This window comes from Myodes glareolus, chromosome 7 (genome assembly GCF_982192425.1).
Source record: "Myodes glareolus chromosome 7, mMyoGla1.1, whole genome shotgun sequence".
In the NCBI taxonomy this organism is placed as follows: Eukaryota; Metazoa; Chordata; class Mammalia; order Rodentia; family Cricetidae; genus Myodes; species Myodes glareolus.
Genome location: NC_142032.1, coordinates 41,168,390 through 41,196,389, shown reverse-complemented (window position 1 = coordinate 41,196,389; position 28,000 = coordinate 41,168,390). Strand labels below are relative to the sequence as shown.

At 39.8% G+C, this 28,000-nt stretch overlaps 1 protein-coding gene across 1 annotated transcript in view; it reads right to left on the bottom strand.

The window, feature by feature from the left end:
* Tmc1 (transmembrane channel like 1) overlaps positions 1-28,000 on the bottom strand; it is a 109,991-nt gene that overhangs the window by 32,338 nt on the left and 49,653 nt on the right. Inside the window, exons 8-12 of the mRNA XM_048438696.3 lie at positions 12,596-12,738; positions 8,832-8,976; positions 7,800-7,994; positions 5,656-5,835; positions 5,389-5,550 (exon numbers count right to left, since the gene is read on the bottom strand). Coding sequence (XP_048294653.3) covers positions 5,389-5,550; positions 5,656-5,835; positions 7,800-7,994; positions 8,832-8,976; positions 12,596-12,738 — 825 coding nt within the window. The remainder of the gene's footprint in view (positions 1-5,388; positions 5,551-5,655; positions 5,836-7,799; positions 7,995-8,831; positions 8,977-12,595; positions 12,739-28,000) is intronic.

The following is a 28,000-nucleotide window of genomic DNA, read 5'->3' as shown; positions in this document are numbered from 1 at the left end:
TAATAAATTGTACTCTGAAGATTAATGAGATTGAATATATAAAGTCATAATTTTGGAGAGGTACTATTTACCTCTCAAGGATGGGGATATAACTCAGTTGATAAAGTGCTCACCTAGCATGTACAAAACACTGGGTTCAATGCCCAGCACCATAATAACCAGCAGTGGTGGAACCAGTGACCCCAGCACTAAAGAGACAGAGGTAGGAAGATCTGAAGTTCAAGGTCATCCTCAGCTACACAGTAAATTCACATCTAGGCTAGGGTCCATGAGACTCTGTCTTCAAAAAGATAAGAAAAAGAAATACCACTATTCTGTAAAAAGTCTTTTGATTTTTGACTTCCATTTGTCTAGATGGACTTTTTTTCTAAAATAACAAGTGCAATACCTGATAGGGCAAGTAAGCATTTGACAGAGTAATCAGTGAATTTCCAGTTTCATGCCTCAGAGCTGGGCCCCCTAAACTCCCAGTATCATAAGCCACCATCACCTTCCTTGCCATGTTTGCATAACATATGAAACACTAATAATTAATATTTATTTTATAATATATTAAAGTAAAATACATAAGTCAATTACCTTAGGTATAAGTTTACTACAATGTAAATATAATGAAAACAAAAGATTATTGAAATTTTAAATATATATTATGGATTATTTTAACATTAATTTTCCTGCAAAGTAACCCATGACAAAGGCCTGGAAGCAGCAGGACATTTTGACCCCAAAGTAGAGGAAAAACAGAAAAAAACTGACAGAAAGGAAAAAAACGCCTTTGCTCATAGGTGTTTTAAAAGCTCTCGTCACTGGGGCAAGCAGTTCCTCATCCTTCTAGGGGCCCCTGCACACAGCTCTCTCTGGTATTCTTGTACTAATCCTCCATTATTTTCTCTCTTGAGTCTCATTAGCCTTCCTTTAGGCCATCAGACTCCATACTTTTCCAGGGTACTTGGCCTTGCACATGGTCTTCCTCAACCAAACTTGCCTCACTCCCCTCCTGTCACAGTCTATACCAACTGACAAACATGGTCAGAGCATGACTAAGGCAAGCATCCTTTGTTCACTGATACAGAGAAGTGCTATAACAAAATGGCACTCAGATTCCATGCATTCTATCATTGTCTCATTGCCAATGTATATTTGAAATCTTTTTATAATTATGTTGTTAATGTCCTTGCCTCTCTGTGTGTAATAAATAGGCTGTAATTTTTGCAAAATGGGTCCATATTTCAATCTCTTTATATCTCTAGTATCCAAAAATTCTGGGTGTGTATCAGTTATTAAGTAAATATGAAACAAAAGATTATATGCGCTAGTAATTCCTGGTAATTCTGGAATGAAATCTTTCTCTTCTATGTTCTCACGTTCGCCTTTTTATTCCCTTGTCAATACTAAGACCCTGACAACAAGCATGGTCTAGAGGTAGGTTGAAGAGGCTATTTTTTTAGTTTTTCAGATTTCCTGAGAAGGGAAAATTTCAGAGTGGTGAGACAATCCCTCATGCCTCCTTAAGGAAGGGTCATCACCCAGTGACTGAAATATTATTCTCCTCCAAGGTGTGACATTTTACATCAATTCCACAGGGAGAATCTGAACACACTTGTATAAATTTTAAGTATCAATCATCAGATGGTAATGTGGGATTCCCCACTGTATGCTGTGAATACCATTGGTTAATAAAGAAACTGGCTTGGCCTAATAGGGTAGAGTAGAGCTAGGTGGGGAAAACTAAACTGAATGCTGGGAGAAAGGAGGAAGAATCAAGAGAGAAGCTATGTAGCTCTGCCTGAGACAGACACTGGAACTTTATCTGGTAAGCCACAGCTACATGGTGATACACAAATTAATAAAAATGAGTTATATTAAGATGTAAGAGTTAGCCAATAAGAAGCTAGATCTAATGGGTAAAGTAGTGATTTAATTAATAAAGTTTCTGTGAGGTTATTTTAGGGCTGAGCAGCCAGGAACAAACAAACACCCTCCCCCCAATAACAAATCTGCGCCCAACATGGGCAACTAAAATTCACTTAAAACCTGAGGGAGTTTGGGAAGGAATTCTAAGCATAAAACCAAAACAAGAACAAAAGCAAAACAACAGAGTTAAGCATGGCTTAATATCATGGCTCCTTTAAGACAAGTTTTCCTGATTCAGGGGTAGCAGAAAAAAGCCACACAATTTTGAAATGATGGCTTCCTGGGCTGTGCTGCTAGTGCAAACTCTGATGAGGTCTGGCTATGGAGCATTTAAAAGGGATTTGTTAGCAGTACTGCCCCTGATTCAGTCTGAGGATTTGTAGAGGATTGAAGTCTAGTGATTGCTGCTCTGATTCTCTGATCTCTCAGCTTTCACCCTAATATCTGACTCTGGGTTTCTATTGTTCAGACTAATTAGGATCATGCTCACTGGAGCATAGCTATCTCTCAGTATTCTCCTCTACAGAGTGATGATGCTTGGGTGGATCTCACATGAATAGCTTAAAATTTTAAGGAGTTCATGATTGGCACATTTCATGGGAATCAGTGTTAGCCTTTCTTATTGTGGTCCTCAGCATTTGGTTCCTTATTTGTCTTCAAAACACAGTGTCAGTCATAGAACATGGCTACTTGGCTTACAGTGAAGGTTCTGTTGTCTGTCTTATTACCTTCCACTGTAAGTAATAAATTATTATTTGAAAAGCACTTCAGAGTTGAAAGAAAAGCAAATTTAATGGGTTTAGAACCAAGAGAGCTCTGAGTGCCACAGTATCATGGAAAGAACAAAATAGAAGACATTAAAAGAAAAAAAGAGAAAACACCTAGAATGTTTCATTGAAGCATGCGTTTTTAGGGTACATTTTCATAATTATATAAATTCAACTGCCTTTACTATTTCTTCATTTTTAATTGACTAAAAGATAGAAATGTTTCCAGAAACAATGATGGAAATACTAATATAATGAGGGCCAGTGCTTACTAACACTCAAAGCTGATATATACACCAAGTTACTGTTACTCTCCCAGATTCCACCGACCTAGCCAGCCTGCTATATTTCCCTTCTTTTCTACTTTTCTTCCTCCAAAGGGGTGTCAAACACTTATGGGAAAGTCAGCAGAGTCAGTCATGGCAGGGGTGTGTCTCTTACCAGTATACTGAAGGAAGAAGGGAGAGAATGGCAGTAAGAAACAATAATGAAATGGGAAACTCACTATAGATATGATTCAGAAAACTGCACACAGCATGTTCTGAGACACACAGCATGTTCTGAGATACACAGCATGTTCTGGAGCCCATGGTTTTTGTGTTATTAGGGGTTGACACATGGAGAACTTCCACAGAAGCTTCTACATCAGGAATATAAAGTTCTCTTAGAATGGTACTTCATGTTGAATTAATCTCTCCTTGCCTCAGAAATGGTCATCCTGTATCTTATTCTTTACAGTTAGTTTTAGTGATCTTGTTCATCGGGTGCTAGCCTGTCAAAGGACAGGCTTTAGTATATTCCAGAAGAAAGCCTATCAAGCTGCACATTTGCAAACTGTACACTATAAGGGTCTCTGTTCTCAAATGCCGGGTTGCAGATGTAGGGGACAGGTTAGGCGTGAAGAAACAGCCCATGAGAATGTTCTTCCCAAAGAGCACTACAACATGCACCCAAAAGTGACTGCCTGCTCCTGACAGAACTAACTGTCATGGGCTTTGTAGATTAAAATAATACAACTGTTTTCTCCTGGTTCTGGAAGTAGGAAGTCTAAAATCAAAGTATAGACACAGAAGATCTGCTTCCCTAGCCTTCTGACTCCAAGAGGTTGTCCACACACCTTCAGCCTTTGCCCCTTCCTCTGCGTCTAAGCACATCACTCCAACCTCTGCTTTCTTTGTCACATCTCAATTCTCTGATGTTGTCTCTGTGTCTCTCTTAGAGAGATACCCCTTGTAACCTTATTAGACTCACTCAACATAGTTCAGGGTCATTCATTTTGCTAAGCCGCTACATGTTTAAATCCACAAAGTGAACAACTTAGACAGTTCTTGCTCTGCCTGCCACACCACAGCCCATAGAATCTCTCTTTTAAAAGCATACAGGTATCAATTTATTCTTCATGTATGTCTCTAGAAGCATGTGAAGGCCTGAAAATAGAGCAGTATGCACTAAAAAAGAAACTTATCTGATCATCAATGCTTTAAAAAATAAATAAAGCAAAATATTTCATTAGACTTTGCATTCTCTATTCCATATTCAATCATATAATTCTAGTGGGTTTGTGTGTGTGTGTGTGTGTGTGTGTGTGTGTGTGTGTGTATTTCTCCCATAATTGAAATCTTGATTGGCTTAACCTCCTGAACGTCAGACATAGAATGAAGATGTCTTTTGAGGCCATATTTGCTTACATTGCATTACTTCAGTAAGATCTGTGCTAATACATTGATATTCTCATCCTATAGAAAATGTTATTTTAAAATCTGTTTACGTAGCCGGGCAGTGATGGCACATGTCTCTAATCCCAGCACTTGGGAGGCAGAAGCAGGTGGATCTCTGTGAGTTCGAGGCCAGCCTGGTCTAAAAGAGCTAGTTCCAGGACAGGCTCCAAAGTTACAGAGAAATCCTGTCTCAAAAAACAAAAAAAAAAATTAAAAATCCATTTAAGTAATTCACAGACTCCATGACTGATACAGCTGAACTGCTATGTTCTAGAAACACGAAAATATACTTCAATTTGTCTGTACTTGATAAATTAAGGTTGAATGAACACTAATAGTGTTTTCTCCATTGTGATAAAATTACAAGCTTCAGAAAACACAAATAGAATCTGTACATAAGTGGAAGACTCTGAAACAGCATCTCTGGTTATTTTTGTTTGATTTTTATTTCCCTTTATTGGACATAAGCAATGAGGCCTTATTTCTTTTATATGGTAAATATCACTAGTCTTAGACCAGGGTCATTTACATAACCATTATAAAAACAAACAACTTTAGATAGCATTTGTTTTAAGGCTTAATGGGAAATTATTAGATAAAAATTGGTATTATAAAACCATTAGAGCCTTTTTTCTATAAAAACAAGTAACATTAGGCAGAGCTCCGCATTATCACTGTCTGAGTCTGTATCTAAATCAGGGTGCGTTGTTAGCACGTAGTAAGTGGCATGAATCTCTTCACATGATTGCAAGCTATTCTTTTATGTACAGCTATAAAAGTACTATAAAAAGAAAATGTATCTATCTCTGGGGATAGATATGAAGTCTCCCTTTGTCAATACATATGAAGTACAGAGCCAGCAAACACTACATATTCAATAAACCTTCTCTATTTTTATTACTAAACCATAAACAAAAACATCTTAGTTTGGAGGAAATATTCAGCCAGCTTTGCCCCCTAACAACATGAACTTTTCTTCATAACATTACCTGTCCCACCATTGTTTCCCAGCAGGGTCCTCGAGGTACATCTGCAGGATGAACAAAATAAGGTGGTCCTGTGGTGTTCCCGGAGAGGGAGTCATTGTACGCCTTAATCATGTTGGCTTCCCACAGAGTAATATTGGCCTTCACGAGCTTCTCCTCTTCAATCTAGGAATCAACAAGGTGGAAAGGAAAATAACACAGCAGAGTTTCAAAGGCTAGACTGGGAAATTAGCATGCTGATGACAAGGACAATCCAGACACAAGACTCACCTTGTTGTTAATCTCATCCATCAAGGCAAGAATAAATACATACAGGTTGCCTAGAAGAAGAGCAAAAATGCGCCCCAGGAGCCACTTCAGAGCAATGAGAGGGTGGTAATCTTCCAATTCAGCAAATAAGTCAAACAGTGTGGGACAGAACATCCCCAGGAGGGACATAACCATGTTCATCTACAAGGAGACACAGGGATCAGGGCGTTTCAGTTATTACGGCTTCCCTCCGGAAGTTGAGAAAATTTTCAGCTAGGTTACTTTGATACTTTAAAAAGCTAAGACTATGCCACGCCCTTTTAGCATTTGGTCTCAATAAAACAACAAAGACAATATTCAACTCATATTTAAAAGCTATGCATGAACTTGCAATGTGCCCATGGTCATGTTTCCTCGGCAGAGTGAGTGCACAATTTATCTCTCTAGCCAGAGAACACACTGATCTATGTGGTTACTGATTGTGATATGCTAATGTAAGGCATTTTGAAAATGAGGTAAAGAAGAGGAAAAGACTAGAAGTCAGTCCTGCAACTTGTTCTCTATACACAGGATTCAAACTGTCGACACTACACATTTTCTTAGTTCCCCTTGTATACTCCATATTTTAAATGATTAGAACTACCAGAATATAGTTAGAATATAATAGCTATCTTTTAGGTTTTTTACTAAAAACACCCTATTAGAATGATGAAGAGGATGTACAACTCAGCATGATATAAAATCAGCATGAAATATCTCAACTGACACTAAGAATTTGGCAGATTCTATACACCACCATATAAAGACAGTCAAGCTTTTGTACCAGTAGATGTGTGGGGTCATTTTTGAGTCTCCATTATTATCTTCATTTGTATGTTTAAGAGGAACTCTAGAGCTCAGAGTTCCTCTTAAACAGATATTAAATGTGTTCTTACAAGGATTATTCTTTTCGGGATACTGAGATAGACTGGCCTAGAATTCAGTCAAAAGTCCAGGTGGCTTCAAACTTGTTAGCTTTCTGTCCCCCGAGTGATGGGAAGAAGTTAATGATCAGTAACCATTCATCATTTGATATGATTCATTTACACTAAAATAGGAACATTGTGTCATGGAGAAAAGCTGGACATTTTTCTTATATTTACTATCATCATTATAAGAATATTCTGAAAATCCTTTAAGAGAAAAAAGACAGGTTTCCATGGAACAACTGTGATACTGTGATCTCTAAATGTGTGGTTCATTTTTGCTGTTATCACTTCTGAAGTTTTTACACTGTTTTCATGTAAAGGTATTTTTTATATGTCTACTGAATCACTTTACAACTAAGATGTTTCTAAGAAACCGTACATTTATGAAGCATCATCTCAAAACTCCTCCATCTACACAGCTTTACAGAAGTTTCCATCTTTGGTACCTAAGCATCTCATAGCATAAATCTGCATGTGCTTTGAAAATGCCCAAGTTCAAGCTGATGTCGTGTGGTACACAAAAATACCTCAGGTACCGCAGACTCTAGCACTAACTCAGGATCAATGATTTCCTGGTGTAAAATCTATGTTATATTCACCGCTCTCCTCCACACTGATTACCAGATTCTCTGCAGGTAAATCTGGCCAAGGGCTGGCCTTCCTCACTTGAATAGTTGAGGAACACAGGCTTTGGCAATAAATAGATGGAGGTGTGTCACTGGGATTCGCGTGAAAAGCCTGGAAACATAACATTAACCAGGCAATCTGGGTGCTTCTTATAAGATAGGTATAGGAACTATGAGCAAACTAATCAGGAAACCTGGCCTTTCTGTTGTAGAAGTAACATCTTCCGAAAAAGCAATATTGGGTTATAGGAAGAGTCTTAGAATTGAAATAAAATGTCAAGGCTGTCAGTCTGGTTTTCCTATCTTTGTCTGTCATACCATCTCCTAAGATCTGCCCTTCCCGCTATAAAATATTCTCTTTTCCCTTCTCGTTCTAACTTTCCATCTTGTCGTAGCTTGAAAACCCAACAGCATGGATTTGGAAACAGGACAGGAAGATGGTGGGGAATGTGCAGTGTGATGGATAAGCAGAAGAGTAGAATGGAGAATCAAGCAGGGAGCAGCCTTGTCTCATGTTGAAACATAACCCACAAAATAGCAAATATGAGTTTCCAAGCATGCAGAGACGAACTTCATTTTTTTCCCACCACCCAAGGGTGTCAGGATCTTGCTGTGCAAATTCCTGGGATCGCTTCACAGCCCAAAAGATGAGGTATCCACTTGCACCAAGTGTTAGGAACACGAAGAAGTTAGCAAGAAACCTCAGGAATCTGATGAGGTGGACGTTCTCCTCCACCTGGGCCGCTCTTTCTTCTATGATGGCTTCCTGTAGCCAGGCAAAACAGAACGCAAGAGAAACACAGCTGTGAAAAAGGTTGTGAATTGAGAAAAACAAGAAACAACATTTAAACTAAATCTGAAATTCCACAGAGTAGTTGAATAATGACATAACAGTACAGTCAGTGAACTGGTAGAGGCAGGAGGATGGATAAGTTTGGGGTTAGCATCTGCTACATAGCAAGCTTGAGGCTCGTCTGTGCTACATGAGACTCTTAAATCATAACACCAGGAGAATCTTCACTCTATAAGATACCCTCTTTCAGTATTTATTTTTTACAGTGGGGGTGGGGTGGGTCGGCATGTAGGTCTTTGCTTTTGTGAAACAGTTTCACATCGCCTATGATGGCTTCAAACTCACTTTGTAGCTGATGCTGTTACTTATATTCCTGATCCCTGGGCCTCTCATCTCCCAAACGCTGTGGTTACAGGTCTGTTCAGCCATGGCCTGCTCTCCAAGTATTGTCTTAAAGCTATGTTGTCATGCTTCCAAGTTATGTGCCTGAGCCTACATGTTTCCACAAATAGCTGGTGAGCATTGTCACAGAATTTGAACTGTCGGATTCTGCTAACTCCTATTTGAGTTCAATAGCAGTAGCTTATTACTAAATTTGGAGAAGAAAAGTTCTGAAGAGAAAATACAGCTGTCATGGGTCACGGGATATTTCCTCATAATCAGACTTGTGTCCATATTATAGCAGGCAGCGATGATGAGAGCGTCCTTCTCACAACTGTCAAGAGATTTGACAATGCTCACAGTACTCTTCCCAGCGATATTCTTAGAATACAAAGAATATAAGATTTGGGGGTCTGTCTGTGCCTTTACCTTAAAGTTCATGGTGATAGAATTAAATTTGTTGTCAGCTGTTTCAGGGTTACCAATCAGATAGTCCCAGCTGCAGAACACCTTCCAGCTGAAATTGAAAGTATTGTCATCGCCACCTCCATCATCACCAATATTTTTGGTCATCCTGTAAAAAGCAGTAGCCAGGAAAAAGTAAGAAAGGCAGGCAAGGGGAGGGACAAAACGGCAGTCATGGGCACACTGAAAATACGATGTCTGAAAAACATTTTTAAACAGGGTATTCATGTAAATAGACAATAGTTATTTTGATTTTTTAATTTTATGCATTTTTCATTTAATTCTCTCATTTTATAGTAACCAAAAACTGATACATGCTGATGATTTTAATACCTATAAAGACTGACAGAATAAATGCCCTGCAGAAAAAAGAGGGAATTATTTTAAGGCTGACACAAAGCTCTGAACTCTGTTCTTCAAAAGAAACCAAGACAAAGACTGGATTGGAAAACAGTACAAGGTGAAATCATAGGGTAGAAGCCAGAAGCGCGGGCCATGCCTTTGCCTACAGTCAATTTCCCTTACCGAGAACCATGACAATGAAAGACTCATTTATTCAGCATGAGTCTCCAGGCATTAGATAGCTCTCTAGACAGCTCACAGTAAAGATAACATACATTGCTTTTAAATGGACAGAAGGAAATAGCACCAGGAGAAGCTTTGCCAATAAACAGATAAACCATGAATAGCTTTTTGCATACATGCTTGCCATGGAATCGCTTTCCAGTTCTGTCCTTGACATTATAAAAGGTTTTGACAATGTCATCCTCACTTTGTAAATATTTGCCATTAATCCTGGGAAGTGTTTGTAAGAAGAGAATTTTGCATTGTGAATCTCATAATTCTAGATCTAGGTCATAAAGAAAGGACATGAAATGGAAGACAGTGACTTTAGACCTTTCATCCATCACTGTCCTTTTGTTCCAAGCACTCCTTAAAGAAGGCCAACTGCAGTTTAGAGAAGAGAAGGAGACAGTCATGTGCTATGTCGGATCTGCCGCGAGGTCATGTTCCCATAAGTCAGCCTCACAGAGCCTTCCAAGGCATCCTTTAGGGTCTGAATTTCATCATTAGAAACAGTGGATATTATCATCTCTGGTGGAAATACTGCTGACAAATAAAATAGCAACATGGAGCCCATAAGGGGCTCTGGTTTTTATCCCTCTATGTATATGAGAGAATCTCTCAACAAAAGGGAATGTAATTAGTGGTGGGGAAAGAAGGAGGGCGACACAATTTTGATACTAAAATTCCATGTCAGGAAATATGAAAGACATTTAGGTAGGGTTTGAAGTGGGTCATAGATATCCTGGTTAAGTACATACAAAAGAAATAAAAAGAAAGAAGTGTGTACAAGGACAACTTAACTAGAACATAGAAATGTTTTTACTCATTTGGATACAATGTGTAAGGTGGTCCCGATCCTAATGTGGTCTGGAATATAAATGGGTCTTGTCATATACTTATGTTTGATCAATTTAGTTTTTTAAGAAAAAAATTACTACAGGAGTCATATCAAGGCAATTTAACTTCAAAGGGATTTTACAACAAAGCAATCATTTTTAAAATGGATTTTAAAACTGTAAAAGGCCACCCAGGACAAGCTAGAGATGCATTTTTGTCATCATGAGATGAATGAATCCTCCTCAGAGACTAGGGAAATAAGAATGCAGTTAGGGCTGGGTGGTGTTGGTACATGCCTTTAATCCCATCACTTGAAAGGTGGAGGTTGGAGGATCTCTGTGAGTTCGTGGACAGCCTGGTCTACAGAGTGAATTCCAGGACAGTCAGGACTGTTTCACAGAGAAGCCCTGTCTCAAAACAAAACAAAACCAAACAGAAGAATGCAGTGAAGGCAGTGGTTCTCAACCTTTCTAATGCTGCGACCCTTTGATACGTTTTATGGTGACCCCCTAAAATAAAGCTATTTTTATAACTGTAATTTCTTACTGCTATGAGTCATAATGTAAATATCTGTGTTTTCCAATGGTTTTGAGCAACCCTTGTGAAAGGATCATTCGACAACCTCCCCCCAAAGAGGTTGCAACTCACATGTTGAGAAATACTAAGTTAGAGAACAGTGTTTAAAATTCTGTTCTGACTGTGTGAGCATGGCCTGATAACCAAGCTACTGAACCTTAAATCATCACCTCTCCCATGACAGTAACTGGCACATCCTCACTGACTACACAAGACACACTGGAGGAACAACTTGGTCCTACAGAAGCTGAGGAGGAACACAGAGAGAGGGAAGGGTGCAGCAGGAAACTTTTCATTGACAAATTTGGGTTCCAAAGGCCCTAAGGGCAGATGGTCTTCATTTCATAGCCTTTCAGTTGGTATTAGAACTATTTTGCAGTAGTTAAAAGGTAAAGGTTTTCACTGGAGATGTAGCTCAATAAAGTGCTTGCCTAGCATGCGTGAGATTGTGTGTTGAATCCTTGGCACCACATAAACTTGGCATGGTGGGACACACCTGCTATCCCATCACTCTGGAAGAAGTAAATTTGAGGTTAGCCTGGAGTACGTGAAACCCCATCTCAAAAAAAAAAAAATCAAACAAAAAATGAAAGAACAGTTAACTGTTTTTATGTTGCATAGTACATGTTAGGCAAATATTAATTGTTATTTGAAGTATAAATTATAGTTTTTGTTAGAAATTCTGAAATATGAATATTGCCAACTTTCCCAATTTAAAGAAGTATTTGTATATGTATGCTTATACCAGTTTATGATATATGTTAGTTTATGATACATGCAAGGCAGTATATGGAGGCAAATCTCAACATCATTTACAGCTTACACATGACAAGATAAAGTACTAAAGGATTTTTTTTTTTAGTTTATTCTAATCATAGCATTATTGCCAGGCTTATAAACGATAAATGTGTGCTGTCGGGGAACCTTGCAATAGGGAAGTCTTGGGAAAGTCCCCTGGGATAGACTGGCATTAATAAGCTCTTCACTAGGCATACATTCAATGAATTATTCAGCTCTTTCAGCAGTTTGATAGATGTGAAATACGCTGGAAAAATCCAGACGTTTTAGTTTATGGAATTGCTTTGGATGAGAACAGCTACATTTGGGAAGCAAATCACTTTGAATTTGAGATTACTAACTACAAACACTATGAAGAAACGGATGGTTTCCCAGCCACTAACATTAAAGCGTTCAACTATTCAAGCCTTCAAAGCTTAGGTACTGCATTTAGTGTCCGGATTCCAGAGCTTTGAAAAAGAAGGGAGGCGAAGACTTAATGTTAAGGCAACCAGGCATCCATTTGCCAGGAATTCCCATGACTTTCAGACAGTCTTGGCTAACAAAACAAAGACCTTCTACTTGAAATGCACAAAGTAGTTCCTTTCTATTTTGCTTTCTAATTTTTCAACTAGATAATTTAAAATAGAGATTTGCCTCTATTTTGGGATAAGAATGCTGAAGTACAGGCAAGGTGACATGACACCAGGAACCCAGGGCCTTGCACATAATATGCAAGTTTCTACCCCTACTGTATTCCCAGCTCTGTGTGTTGCCACCTTCTAACCCTGAGGAGTGACCCCAAAGGCCTGTGTTTATGTTAAGACCTTTTACTTTCAGGATGGATGAGTTTAACATCAATGCTCATTCATCTCTTTCATGTTTGCTATTCTCTATACATGAAATATCAATATTATAGCCAGCTCTCAAAATGATTCTGACTGATCCCAGAAACCATATTAAAAACTTACGCTTTGAGGACAACCAGAAAGCTGTATCCAATGCACATAATTCCCACCAGGAAGTAGGAGAGAGGTAGCCGGAAATTCAGCCATCCAATGGTGCGCTTATTATCGTAGTAGCCATAAAAGAGGACAGAGTACTGTGCCAGGCCCTAAAATCCAACAACAAAGCCACTTACTTAGCAGATGTTTTAGAGAGCAACACAAAGGAAAAGAAGGACTTTTAAAAGAATAATGAATTGACATTGATTTTCACTGAGGGCACAGTCTGACGTGAGCCCTACTGTTTTGTCCCATAGAGCTAATGTTACAGTTGTCATATTGATTAACAGTCTGAAATTCAATGACTTCTAAATAGACAAAATGTTAACCAAGTATTGGCTTGCTCCAATGTGCAGCTATTACTGTGAAGGGTCCATTGCGTTAAACATCAAAACAAACTTCATGGTGCCATTTAAAGAATTTACATAATATACATGTAGATCATCTCTGGAACATGCCTCCTTAAAATATTGCAGACAGTCTATTTCCTGTCACTTCAGTCATGATTAGATCCGTTCTCCTTAGCTATAGAACTGTGTCTCAGATACTTGTGAGCAAAACTAAGCAGATGAGATGATATTGGAAGCAATGAGATTCCTTCATGCAGACAGGCAGCATTTCCTCCTAACAGCCATGTTAATCTGTGCACTACATCTTACCCAAAAATTACCTGCCTGGGTAAGAGTCACTATTCCCCCAAAGCCACCAAATAACCCCCCTCTTTGTACAACACTGAATGTTGTCTGATGTTACTTTCTCTCTCACACTATCATTCTCAATATTGAAGCATCGTTTCAATAACATCATATGATATATCCACTCCCCAGCTCCTGTCTGCCTTCTCAACACGAATCACCTAAATAATCATTTTACTTTGCTAAATAATTGGACAGTTTGGGGCATCTTCTTGAAATCAGTTGAGTTACTTTCATGACTCTAATAAAAGCCAGTTAACTACCCTTATTATCATTTACATCAACCCAGTGGGAGGACTATAAGACCTATCAGGGGAGAAAGAGGAAATGGGGGTAGGGCAACAAAGAGAGAGACAGAGGGACTAGAGAAAGTCCTAGAAGGAGAATGATGAGAAGGAATTGAGAAAGTTGACGTAAACAAAGGTCATGCCTAATTCAAACACAATGTTGGTGGGATCTAAATTACTTCTTTCAAATTTTGCTTTTAATACCATAAGAACCAGCAGGAAATAAAATTTTTACACACACTCAAAATTTCAAATGGGTTTGAGGATCTAACTAGGCCAAGACGGGATGTGACAATTGTCGACAAAGATGCGCTAAGCCCCCTGTACCACATAGGCTGCACCTTTATCATTTATCTTACGAAATGAAGCCCTTCTGTGATGGTTAAGTCCCCAGAAATCCTGTATTAAACAGTTTCTGGATGTGTCATTGGAGGCGTATCTGATGAGACTAGCATTGGTGTAGATGAATTCAATAAGGCAAATTGCCGTTTCCGACATGGAGCACCCATCCATAGAACATGGTGAGTATTACCGAATGCCCCGGCAGCAGTACCAATCAGTTTATTTTGTTGATAATTGAGCAGTAGTAGAGCACCTTATTTTATCTCACAGAGCCATCTAGTGAGCCCTGAGAAGTTGCTGCTTCTGGGTCACTCATTCTTCTTCACCCTAATGTTTCTTTCGTAAGTCGAAGCTTTCTAAGTATACCATTCCCAGACATTCTCAAGTTCCTCACCGAAGCCCAAGGACCAGAAACGAGTCTGAGGGAAGAGCCCAAGTGGTAAAAGGGAATGTCATCCTTCCCTTCTGGGAGCATACACTGGCTTTTTCTGCCCCTGCGAAAGGACACCTGTCCTGGCACAAGGTTTGACTGCAAAACCTAATTTTCCAGAAAAGATACCACATTTTTCACTTCTGGCTTAACCTTATTTTTTCCTCTGGCTACCTCACAAGTTGGTTAGGAAATGGAGGAGTTATTTACCACAACACTGCCGCTCAGTTAACACATATGAATATTTAGTAGCTGCTACATTGATGTGTATTTTTTAGGTAAACAAACTCAACCTTAAAGAAGTTAAGGAATTGGCCAAGTTCACACAACAAATCTATGACTGAATCTGAACATGAGCCCATTTTGACACAAATCCCACGCTCTTGAATACTGAGCTATCCACTTCTCCTTCTACTTCCTTTGTTTTCCAAGATGTGAATCATGTGAGTACCATATCTCCCCAAGAGAAGAAAAGCAAGACATGCTACCTACACATCGAACAGGAGATGATGCTTGGTGTGACTCTCTGAAAAGACTCTGGACATTTTTTTAAAGGTTTCAGAGAGCTTCATCCCTATGTCTGTAAATATTACAGTCTAACATCTTCTATAATTCATGATCACTACTATGAGAGCTAAGAAGATGCCCTGAAAAAGGCATAAGAAATGAACGCAGACCATGAAGAACATCTGACTAGGCTAGCACAAGAGTTACTAGAGACAGCTGGCTCATCTAGTGCCTGTCCCATTCAACATGTGTTCAAAGCTGGCACTTCATAAATAGTAGATCATCCCAAAGTAGGAGAAACCCTTATCTGATGCTCATGTGGGGAGGAAGGGATGCTGATTATTCACCAACTTTCTTTGATTCATCTAATGCTATATGTACAGGGAAGTGTGGAGGGCAGCAACCACATTCTCCATTACTTTAAGAGGCAGAGGTAGTTGACCTCTGTGACCTCAAGGTGTGGTAGTACACGCCTTTAATCCCTATGCCTGGGAGGCAGAGACAGATCTCTGTGAGTTCAAGGTGTTGTAGCACACGCCTTTAATAACTTTCCACTGCTGCTGTCCCTGCCTACTCCAGAGGCATTATCTGGGTTGATGGGCAGAGGACCAATCCAAGAGTGACACGTCCGAAGCAAGGACTGTTTCCTATATAAGGGATGGATTCCCCTCATTCTGGGTCTCCGCTTTGTAAGCTTATGCTCTCTCTCTCTCAAGACGCATTAAAGCTTTTCTGCAGAAGGATCCTAAGTGTCCCACGTCGTTCTTGCTGGCGAGACGGTAGCGCGGGACAGGGAAGTGGATAAATGCATGACTAAATTCAATTCTAATTTCAAAAGCTTTATCAAATTCATCTAAGAAGTATAGTGATGGTTAAATATGAGTTGTGAGCCCTAGAAGAGAAATGATTTCCCCTGCCATGCAGTAGGCATGCCACATGTCTTTCTCCTTTTACAGCAGCAGACATCTGGAAGTGACCAAAATAGCAGTGACTCCTACCCCAGTCAAGGATGTATTCAGTTGCTATGTTAGTGGGCCCTGATTTCCCTGTGGGAGGATTGTCTTCTCCTCCCCAAACCTGTGACAGGTAAACTACAGTCAGAGCCAAGCTTCAAATCAACACAGAAAATGCCTTTCCAAATCTGGGGCACGATGCTTGTATGTCTTGTTTGAAGGCTGCAATTGCCATGGTCCACAGCCACCCACACATCACCAGAAAGAGCAAGACTAGGAGTTTTGATTATCTTGTCACTAGGAATTAACTTGTGTGTTTATGTAATATTTACTGATACCTCGGCATTTGACAAATATAACACAGAGATAGAGGAGAAAACTGGATTACTGAACTCCTCAAGAGCTCTGCATGCAAAATACCCATATCAGAAGTATTTGTTACCTAAAATTGTATTTCTGTCTCTAACGTATTTCATATAACACCAAATAAGTACTGCTTTTGAAAGACAAAAGTCTATCCCCCTGCATGGTAAATGAATTTCATTATTTTTAGCAACTCTCATTAATATGTAGTAACTGTCAGACAACTATTTTGTGGGCAAAAAGCTCATTGAGTTAAAGTTGGTTTAAAATGAAGGTAGGATTTACGAAGCATGGGACAGAAACTACATGAGGAGAAGTTGGTCCTGCAGGAACTGAGTCCACCCACATTTCTACTTTGAATAGCTGTTGATCATTTACATCTTCCAATTAAGGAGATTGCAAGTATGAGTGGAAGAGAGGGACAGGACCAATTTTCTAAGAAAAGCAAAGGGTATGGATGCTGATAACACCTAACAGGAGCCTTAGTTAATGTCGCAGTAGAGACTGGCCCTGACACACAGCATACTATGAGCCACCAAGCTACCCCCACATTCCTAACGAAATCCACTGTCTCCAGCCCAGTGTTTTGCTCATATCTACACTTTCTTTCTTCCTAAAGAAATGCAGATCCAGAAACCTAGACCAGACACTGTATGGCTTGTGTGTTTGTTTCATTATTACTATTTTAATTTGTATATTGTATACATAGTAATGGACTTCAAAAATGACGTCTTCATTGTTTTTGTCTTTCTCTTTCCCAGCCATTCCTTGTGTGGTTTTATGGTCTATACCATCACTACACACACACACACACACACACACACACACAGAGAGAGAGAGAGAGAGAGAGAGACAGACAGAGAGACAGAGAGAGAGAGAGACAGAGACAGAGACAGAGAGTGACAGAGACAGAGACAGAGACAGAGAGATCTTTCTTGCTTACAGAATAATTTCCAGCTCTTTTCATTTTCCTCTGAGTATGGTGATGCCATCTTTCTTCACAGGGGAATAAAACCCCATTGGGTATATATATCACATCTTCCTCACTCATTCATCTGTGGCTAACAGTAACAATGAATACTGCCAAGAGTGTGGGGAAAGGCCCCTTTATTTACTGCAATGGAACTATAAGCCCTTGTAGCCACTGTGGAAATCAGTAGAGGTTTCTCTGAAAACTCAAAATAATATTCCCGTATGACATAGTTTGTACCACTCCTGGCACTATTCTATGCCTTACCACAGGTGACTTACTACATGGTTCTTGATATAATGTGTATCTTAGAGAGACAAGGCAGGGTTTAACCTCCACAGACTTTTTCTTCAGCAGGTTCGTGTCAAAGACGCCGTCCCTCAAAGTTGTGACAAAATCCATTTGTTTTGGTGTCTACCTGTGGATCGATGCTTTTGTCTCTCTGCCTCCTGCAGAGACCAGAGATGCTGACACAGCTCTCTTTGGTTTCTGGCTTGCAGATATCAGGTTTTTATCTTTGGTGTATTTTTTACCTCCAACAAAAGAATATTTTCAGAGCTAGATACTCAAAGCAGGTGTTTGTAAAACACCTACTGTCTTAGAATTTCTTTTGCTGTGAATAGATAGCATGACCCCAGAAATTCTTATAAGGAAAAACATTTAATTGGGGTGGCTTATAGTATCAGAGGTTAATTCCATTGTCATTCTGATGGGAAGCATGGTGGCATGCAGGCAGACAAGGTACTGGAGAGGCAGCTAAGAGTTCTACATCCAAATCAGCAGGCAGGAGGAAGAGAATATCACACTACACCTGGCTTGAGCATTTGAGACCTCAAAGTTCACCCCTTAGTGATAGGTACACTTCCTCTAACAAAGTCAAACCTACTCCAACAAGGACATACCTCCTAATAGTGCCAGTTCCTATGGGCTGAGGATTCAAACAAATGAGTTTATTAGGGACCATTCCTATTCAAACCACCACATCTACCAAGTGGAAGACATTGCACTAATACTTAACAGATATAATCTCATTTAGTTTTTCTACCAGCCTGGCTTATTTTACAAGTAAAATATTTTTCATGTGATTATCAAAAGATCAGGGTTGTTGTCTGGCATCTCAAAGGCAGTGTGCAATAAGATTCCAACTGAGGCGCATGTGAATTCCATGATGAAGTTTCTTTTACTAACTACACTGTATTATAACTCTTCTGCCTTTTATAAAAAGTACTTGCATTTACCAGTCCCTGCCCTGTCTCTGCCTTTCAAGAGCTTGGATTAAAGGCCTGCTCCACCATGCCCAGATACTTTTGTGCCCACAACTATCACTTGGATATGAATCTGAGCCAATAGTCCAGTGTCTATGGCATATTGCATCCCACCATGAGGACGCACAGGTGTGAATTACCACATTCCAAACAATTTCTCAAAAAGGCTTCTCACTCCTTTCTCAGAGAGTGAAACCAAGTTACCTCTGCTAGAAACCTGGTCATTTGCACTGTTCTCCCTCCTTCAACTATAGTCCATATCCAGTCAGTAGCTAAATCTTATAGTTTCTGCCTCATTTTTATATTGCACAGGGATACCTTCTCCGCCCTGCTGTCTCTGGAAGGCTTCTCAGTTGACTTTAAAAAGCCATTGTATTATGGGTGCTGGGAAACAGTTCAGTTGTCAAGTGTCTGCCACGAAAGCATGAAAGCTTTCAACATCCATGCAAGAGCTGAATCTCAGGTTGAAGAAATGATTTGGTGGTTAGGAGCCCCTGCTGCTTTTGCAGACACCTTTTTTTTGGTTCCCCGAACCCACATCTGGCAGTATACAGCCACCTGCAACTCCAGTTCCCTGTAACCTGATGCCTTTTCTGGTTTCTGTGGGCACCAGTACACACAAGGTGCATATACAGAGAAGTAGACAAACTTGTACAAAATTAAATACATGTTTCTAATGTCATACAAGTTAGACAGAGAGAGACCGCCGTGATCACAAGGGTCTTCACTAGGTAAATCTCTGGATGTGTTCACATCCTGCTATAAGGCCCTTCTAGCCATCTACTTCCTGTTGGATATAGTCGGTCTCTTAGCATAATGAAATTGTCTTCCTGGGCTAGGGCTTCTGCTGGACTTCTCAAGAGCCAGGTGTTAGAGAAACATTCTCTAAGAATCTTCAGGTACCTGGGGCTCCACCAATTAATGCCCCTCCTCTATTCCTCTTCTCACTCCAGTTTAGGAAGGTCCAATGACTTCTCTGCTTGGTAAACGGAAATTTACTGAACTGGTTCAGCCCAAAGGTAACTCCCTCCTGTAGCAAAGAAGCAAACCTCATGGTAAAAATGGTCTAATTCATAGTTTCATATTAGTGAGACCATCTTGAAATGGCTCTGGAAATGGTGACTCTATAAGCAATGGATATGGGATTTTTATGTCTATCTGCCTCTCCTTTCCACATCATTCAGAACTCAGAAATAGTTAGAATTTGACAGATTTCTCTTAAAATTCTAGATAATAAAGTTTCAGTAAATCTGAATATTGGACCCATACCAAAACAGCACTGTACTTTACGATGCCCCAAAGGTGTATCTGATCATTTGAGAATGTACCATTGCGTAACAACCGATGGTTTGAACAACAAATCAGACCATAGCATCCCCATGGGCAGGGACAGGTTTGTTTTCTCGGTACTCCCAGTTTCTTTCATTTAGCGTGTTTGGCAATGGCTGAGTGAAGAAAGAAATCGCTTCCGGGGATCGTTAGCAGCCCTCACTCAGATTTAGCACCAGAAGATTGTCATCTAAATCACCCTCTCTAGACACCTGCTCTCTGCTTATTCCTTGTAATAAATCACAGGTATCATTCTACACAGTACCATGACAAGCATAATTTTATGTTCCAATTTTGTGAATTAAAACATCAAAACGTATCCAAGAGACACTAAAATTGCAAAAAGAAAAAGCTAATTTGTCTGTACCATCTAAAACTCATATTTTAAAAACTTGAGACCATCTCAAGTGTTGCAAAGATACAGTATGAATTGTTTCTTTCCACTGGCTGGGAAAATAACTCAAAGACAGAATACTTGCTTATGTAACACATGATATACAAGGCTCTGGGTTTGATCTATAGTCATACACACACACAAACACACACACACACACACGTGTACACATGTTCACACACAGAAGTTTTTGTTTGTTTGTTCTGAAAATTGGAGGCTGAAAAGATCACATGTAGGAGTTTCGTTGGTCGGTTGACTTCTGCACTTGTGAATGTAAGTTAATAGGTTCTGGGATTATAATCTAATTTACTGGTTTTTAAATACCAGCAAACCCTGCCAGGCGAGTCCAGCTTTTGACAGAGTCCCAGTAACTCATCAGAACATACTGATAGATCTTCCCTACTCTTCTCCTAGTCACCTGTCCACTCTCAATCCAGTAGGTCCCTAGACCTCTTGAAATGAAGCCTTATGTCACTATCCACCAATGGCCTGCTTAAGTTACTTTCAATTACTCTAAGGGAAAAAATATGTATATATTAGATTTGTGAGACTATAACATGGTTCGACCCTTTCAAATCTCTCCAGTGTCCTGGGCCGCTGCTTCCGTCTTTCTGAACTCCACTTTCACTGGCTCTGACTCAGCCCTATAATGAAGCAACCCATCCCCACCATAGGATCTTTGCACTTGCTGCTGCACGTACTAGCCTGCTTGGCCTTTCTCAAGTCAGGACAGCATGTGACTCTCCAGCATGCAAAAAGTTATTTTCTCAACAATAACTCTTCCTCTCACTGATGTCTTTCCCTTGGCCCTGTCAGGCTCCTCAACACAGGTCTCCTAAAATTCTATGTTTCTTCCATAGCAGCCACTGCTTCTGGTTTTGTTTGGTTTGGTTTGGTTTTTTTGGTGTTGTTTGGCTATTCTGCTCATTGTTCGTATTCCCGAAGACAGAAGCTTGGTTGGGCTTTGCTCATCTTTGCCTCTCACCTGGCAAAGGCTTATCAAATGTTTGCTGAGTGACTCAAAAGATGACTCATTTCTGTTATAACACCCAGAGAAAGAACGCTGTTTTCACGAGGTCAGCACAGCAAACCCCAGCCCCCAAAGGCATCACAGATATTTTCAACAGGAAGCCTCATCTTTGTCTGGCCAGGTGCAGCTTGAACTGCAGCGACGGAATCTGGAATTTGTTGCCAAAGCAAAAGAAGACACAATAGGACATGAGATCTTAACTCCACAATCTAGGAAAACAAGAAATCTAAAAGCAGACCAAAGAAGCTCTGCATTGAAATGAGTTAAACGGGTTTTAATGAGGTCTTGGAGTAACATGATAAACAATTGAAGAACCAAGAGAAAGATCTAGGTTGTAAAACAAAGAGTAAGTTGTTTCTTCCTTTAAAGACCCTGGGAGAGCCTATTGAGCAAATGGTGCTGGACATTGAGGAAGTGAGGCAAATATGGTAGCCAAGGGTGGACAGTCTTAGACACTGCCAGTCCCTGGCCATGTGTCTCTACAGTATTCTACCCTGTTCCGTGAAGGCTACACGAATGTCACTAGACCCACAGATGAGATGTTCCTCACCCTTTCCGGTCAAATACTGTCAAAGAGAAGACCCAGATTTCTGTGTGGAAATGGAAATGTACAAGCTTGTCTTTCGCCCCAAGAAGCTGAGCCTGCTGTTTGGGGTCATGGCACCAAGGAAGAATTATGTAAGAGATAGGTGCCTGCTGACCCAGCCCTGGAAGTAGGCTTAAACAATGTGGCAAAGCGACCATGCTGCCAGGGTTTTAAATCTGTTGAAGTTCAAAGGAGGCTAAGTCAGTTCCAGGCCAGCAGACCCCCTTGGGAGAAGGTATGCAGCTCAGCTCCTTCCAGAGACAGTCTCCAGCTTTCATACTTAGGATCCATCATGACACTTCACATTGAGACCACATACAATGCACATATAATGCACAGCCAATCACTGAACATATGGGGCATATTTGATAGAACCAGGTTATGGTGGACCAGTACAGACTCCCTCCATCTTCAGACTCCCGAAACAGTCTTTCCTTTTCAGTTTCCTTTGCACGGGTTATACTTGCCATGATTTGTGGTTGTCCTCTTTGTCTAGGCCCTGCTTCCTTTTCTTTCCCCAAATAAAAATTTCTCCCCGAAATACCTTCCCATGTAACCTGGTTTTGTTGCCTATTTCTTGAGAAAACTAAAATCATTTGTATCTAAATTTACTTTCTGAAAATAAAGATGCATTGGGGCTACTGAAATAGAGAATATATTATCCTATGTAGAAGTCACAAAAATCTCTCCGAGCGTGGTCAACACAGTAAGAGAAGAAGAAGCTGACCTGATCTGTGTCCAGAGTAAACAGTGTTACTTTGGAAAGAGCTGTTGACACTGGTTAAACAAGAAACCAAACCCCTATCTCTCCACATTCCTACCACGGCAAACCAAGGTCCTTTGAGGACAAGCTTCACAGAGGGGATATGAAGGAAGCAGGCTTGAGATGAGATGTCAAAATAAAACAAACAACTTGACATGGAAGTCAACCAGATTTTAGTTAGAATTTCAGTGCATCCATTAATTATCTGTGTTGTCTTTGGCAACTGTAAATATATTAATAGTCTCTATCCTGAAGGCTTGTTGTGAAGATAAAATGCAATGTTAAATGTAAAATTTAATGCTCATGGTTTTTGTTATCTCTTCTCTCCTGTCCCTTTAAAGGCTTCTAAACTCCCTAACATCCTTATGACTGGTAGAATGGAAGGCAAAGTCAACTCACTGTTTATCCATCCACACAGTGCAAGACACCTTCAAGCTAAAAATCTGAATGCATTCCCTTTTATTCTAAGCATGTTCTTTCAATGCTGTGATTCCAGTGTCCACTGTCAGTTTAAAAGCCTTATAAATTTCAACCTTGTTCCACCTTCCTTCTCCTTACTAGGATACTGAAACTATGGTTTCTCCCTCTTTTCCCACATCTCCCCTGTGTCTCCAAGTACTCTGCCAACAGAGGCATCTCTGTCTTCCCAGCTGCTGCAGTCTGCATCTGGACTGCCCAACCCTCAAAGCCCATGTTTTAAAGGTCCTCAGGCCAAGACCAGTGGGAGACAGTCTCTAAGGAGAGCTCATTGCGAAGAGTCAGGAAGTAAACTCTTCCAGGGATGGCCTCTTCCTCTGCCTTTGCTTTGAGGCTTGAGATGAGCAGTGTGCTCCACCACCCACTCTCTACCTTTGTCACCTGCACCAGATAAGCAAAGCCACAAGTCTCTCTGACCTAGGGACAGACTCTCCAGAGAAACAAGCAAAGAAAGCCTTTTCTCTATATAAATCGATTATCCCAGTTATTTCTTTGTAGTGATAGAATGATGATTAACACAGACTCAGAATCCTTTTTCTAATTCAACTAATTCCAATGATAACATTTCTGCCTATTTGGCTTACAGCATACATATTAGTCTCTCTGTTTCTTGCTATTTTCATAAAATAGATTTCCCTCCTGAACAGTATGACCTATCATTAGGCACTCAATAAACGGATCAAAACTATTTTCTCTGTGAGTGATCATTTCTGACTCTGAAGAACCATAAAACTGGTTACTTTCACATGGCCACATGATACTTGTCTATACTAATGAGAGGCCTTGATGAGTTGAAGAATGTGCTTTCAAGAGACAACTGAGCTAGAGTGGAGTCTCCGAGATTCCCAACTGGAGGTCACTATATTAGAAGTTCCTTAGAACTTTCCTACTTCTTCCCCAGTTTTTCTGACCCTTTCTAGTTGGTTGATTATTCTACCACAAGAGGTCATGCTTGCATCTACTTTTAGAGTTCTGTAATTGCAGACTTAAGGGCTTGCTTTCCTTCCTTTGCCTGGAAGAAGCTATCTAACCCATGGCCTGACTGCCCATCCAGCGGTCATCTCAGCTCTGGACCTGAACACACTTCTCCTTCCTGGTACTTCTATGGAAGCCAGAATGAAGAGTTTCCTATGTTCTCCTCTGAGGAAGCATGATGGAATTCTGAACTCACTTTATGATATAGAGAAAATCCCCTTGTAAAGTCGCTGTACAGATGAACAAGTCAAAACTCAGGCAAGATATTAGAAGTCTGCCTTTTCATTTGAGGTACTGAACTGTAAAGGACAAGTTTACTATTGAGGTAGGAAAGGGGATCAAACTGCTTCGGTCCCTTCCCTCTGGGATGGACACGGCATTGACAAAGCCAGTCAATTTTCTAGAAACAGCCATGAGAATTCTACTGAAAATTAGGACAGGGAAGTTGCTGCTGGCACACAGAACACGAGTAGAAAATTAGATTAGGACTTGCTCAGCCAACCTAAGCTCACTTTTCTCCATGTCTAATCTTGGGCATGGAGTGGATGATTTCTACAGTAATTCCATGTATAAAATTCTGCATTCCTAATAAAAATTCTAGTTCCTTTAGGACCTCTGGCAGTACACACAGAGACAACTGCAGGGTTGTACTAAGACTCCTGCCCTGTCATTTACTACCAGAAGAACTGAGGCAAAATAGCAAGTCCCTGGAGCCCCTAGGCTCCCCATTTGTAAAGCAGGAATGATCAAGTTCACCTTTCCTAGAATAAAGATTAGTTATAAATAAAATTAGCTTTTGGTTGTTAATCTACTAGTTTTGATCTACTCTGTAATCTATTAATCTATAGTTATCATTATCTACATGGTTATATATGCAACTGTTACCACCCCAGTCATTTCTGTTTATGCTAGGGTGAGTGAATTCTTTCTCCTGACACTCACAGAAAAAATGAATACTCCTGACTTTAGTCAAAGTCTTTCCCTGCCAAAGGTAGAATAAAATCTTTGGCTAAAGCAATGCAGAAAATGGTTCCCAAACTTCAAGACCCATAAAACTTAAACATCTCATAAAATAACAATATTAATATTTCTGTAGAAATAATCATATTTGATGAGCAATTTGTTAATCTTATTTCCTATGGATCCTTCGGTGAATCCTCATTAGATTCTGACTGCATTTATTTATTTGGTTATTATAATATAAAAGACCTCTCATTACCTTGCCGTAACCACAAATCCAGCCTTGTCTGATACAATAAGCCTTGTGCAGCCATTCTGTTTCCTAACTGCTGCTTGCTTTCTAAGCCAAACAGAAAGACAAATACCACATGTTCTTACTTATGTGCAGCCTAATCAACCAAACACAAAGAAGCAAGGAGTGGAATGGAGCTTCGAGAGCCTAGGAAAGGGAGGATCTGGGTATGATAATTAAAGGACACAAAACCTCACTCAGGCAGGAAGATCATGTGTGAGACTTTTTTATCTATTGCAAAACACAACAGACATAACAAATAACCAAGTCCTGAGCACTTAAATAATATTAAGATAGTTAATTTCAAATGTTCTCATCAGAAAAATCATTAGATATTTGACATCCACGATAGGCTAATTAGCTTGATTTAATCATTTTATGTTGTATTAAAGCATTGTAACAAAACTTTGTACCTCATAAAATATGCAACTATGCTGTCAATATATAATAAGAAAATGTGAATTAAATTTACAAAGAAATACTGTTACAATTTCAATAGAGAATACTAGAATCAAAAGGAATAAGAATGTCAGCTGGTAAAGATAAGGAGGAGTGTGTTCCTTAAGCTCTGTTGTGGAAACACTTGATGTGCAGAAGCTTCTCTGGACACCAGTCACTTCCTAAAACATTAGACACATAAATACCCAGTAACTCCACTCAGGCTTCTCCAATCAACAGAAATGAAAGTGTATGTCCACAAGCAGCATTCAAAGCAAATACTCATTCAAACCAAAACATCAGGGAAACGCAGTAAATGGACAAACAAAGGAAATTAAAGCCACGGAATGTAGTGTTCTCTGCAATAAACGCAATGTATGTGTAATATAAGGAAACCTAAAATATCACAAATGAAAGATACCAGACTACAAATATGAAGTGTCACATGATTGCATTTATTCCTTTAAAAATTCTAGAAAAGGCAGAACCATAAAAAAAGAAGTAGATGCAATAGTTGTGTGAGATTGGGAGGTAAGGGCTAGAATACAGACAGGCTCAAAACAGCTCCATGGGAGGTGAGGGAAGTGTTTTAATGCTGATTTGTGAGTACTGCTGCATAGATTCATTTCAAATTATTAAATCATACACTTACATTGGTGAGTGAATTTAATGGTATGCACATTATACCATGCTAAAACTGAAAAGTTTAAAGTCTCAAACTTAGAAGTGCCATTCAACGACTATCTCCAGTTAAAACCCAGCTCTTCTCAAGCAGACTTAATCACACATGTGGCTTGAAAGAAAATGGGCCACATGGGCTCTTACATTTGAATACTTGGTTTCCCATTGGTGGAACTGTTCAGGAAGGACAAGGAGGTGTGAGCTTGCTGGAGGAGGTGTGTCACTGGGAGCAGTTTTTGAGGTTGCTCTCTGACTCCTACTTGTGGATTAAGATGTGCAGTCTCAGCTGCTCTTCCAGCAGCCTATTTTTTATGCCTTCACCCCACCATCATAGACTGTAGCCCTTGGGAGCCAGAAGCCCAGTTAAACTTTTATAAGCTGTCTTAGGCATAGTGTCTTACCACAGCTAGAGAAAAGTAACTAAGACACCACCCCTGACCAGGACTCTCCAGGACCCTCTGATTGTTATTCTTTTTTCCATTGGGCAAACATGGTGGATGGCAAACCACATACTAGTTATCTATCTTCCTCCTATCACCATGAGTACAATCAGTTAAGATCCACACTACTTTTATAAAGTCGATGCATGCTTATATTCAGTGAACAAATGCTGACTTGAAGTGTCCAATTAGGGTGACTACAGACTCAAAATGGCACCTTTACTTCTTAGTCTGTGCTTTATGCTTCCTTGGTAGCTCACCATGTCCTCCTAGAGACTGGATTTTCATCTGAAAATTTGTGTCCTCTGGTACTGATCACATAAATTTATTTCTGTGGTTTTTATCATATAGATCTAAAAAAATCTTTACCTCACTCAGGATTGCTGGTCATGAGAGTCACAGTGTTAAATGTCATCTGTTTCATTTATTTGAGAAGAAAGGTCTAGAAACAGTCAACCCATAGAGAAAGCAGGGTTCATGAGAACCATCCACCAGTTTGGTGAGGACCATATTAGGAGCTGGAAAGAATATGAAGCAGCCATCTTCCTGCCTTAAGACGCTCAAAATTTAGAAACCAAATGTGAATTCACATGTTAACAATGAAGAGGAAATCAGGTTTTTAAATTTTTAGCACGCCAAATATGCAAAATTTAATTCTCAGTCGAAATTTTCCAAAAATAAAATCTAATTATCAATTTCCTAAACTTTGCCTGAGAACTTTCCTACTGACATGCTTGCAAACATCTCTGATCTGATTAGTATTCTGAAAACAATTCTTAAAATTGCATCATCACAGACTTGAGTCATACCCCAAAATAATCTTTTAATTGACAGGAATAAGTCTGTGCTACAGTAATGAAAAGTTCTAACTTGCTTTTTGTTGCTGTGCTAAAACACTGACCAAAATCAGCTTGGGGAGAAAAGAATTTATCTCATCTAACAAACTGCAGTTCACCATCCTGGGATGCCAAGGCAGAATTTAAGGCAGGAACCTGGAGGAAGGAACTTAATAAAGCAGAAATTTATGGAGGAACAATGCCTGTAGGTATTCTTGGCCTGCTGCCTTTCTTAAATATCCCAAGCCCACCTACCCAGGAGTTACACTAACCACAGTGAGCTGAGTCCTCCCACATCAAACATAAATTAAGAAAATGCCCCCCCCACAGACTTCCTCATAGGCTAACCTGATAGGTGT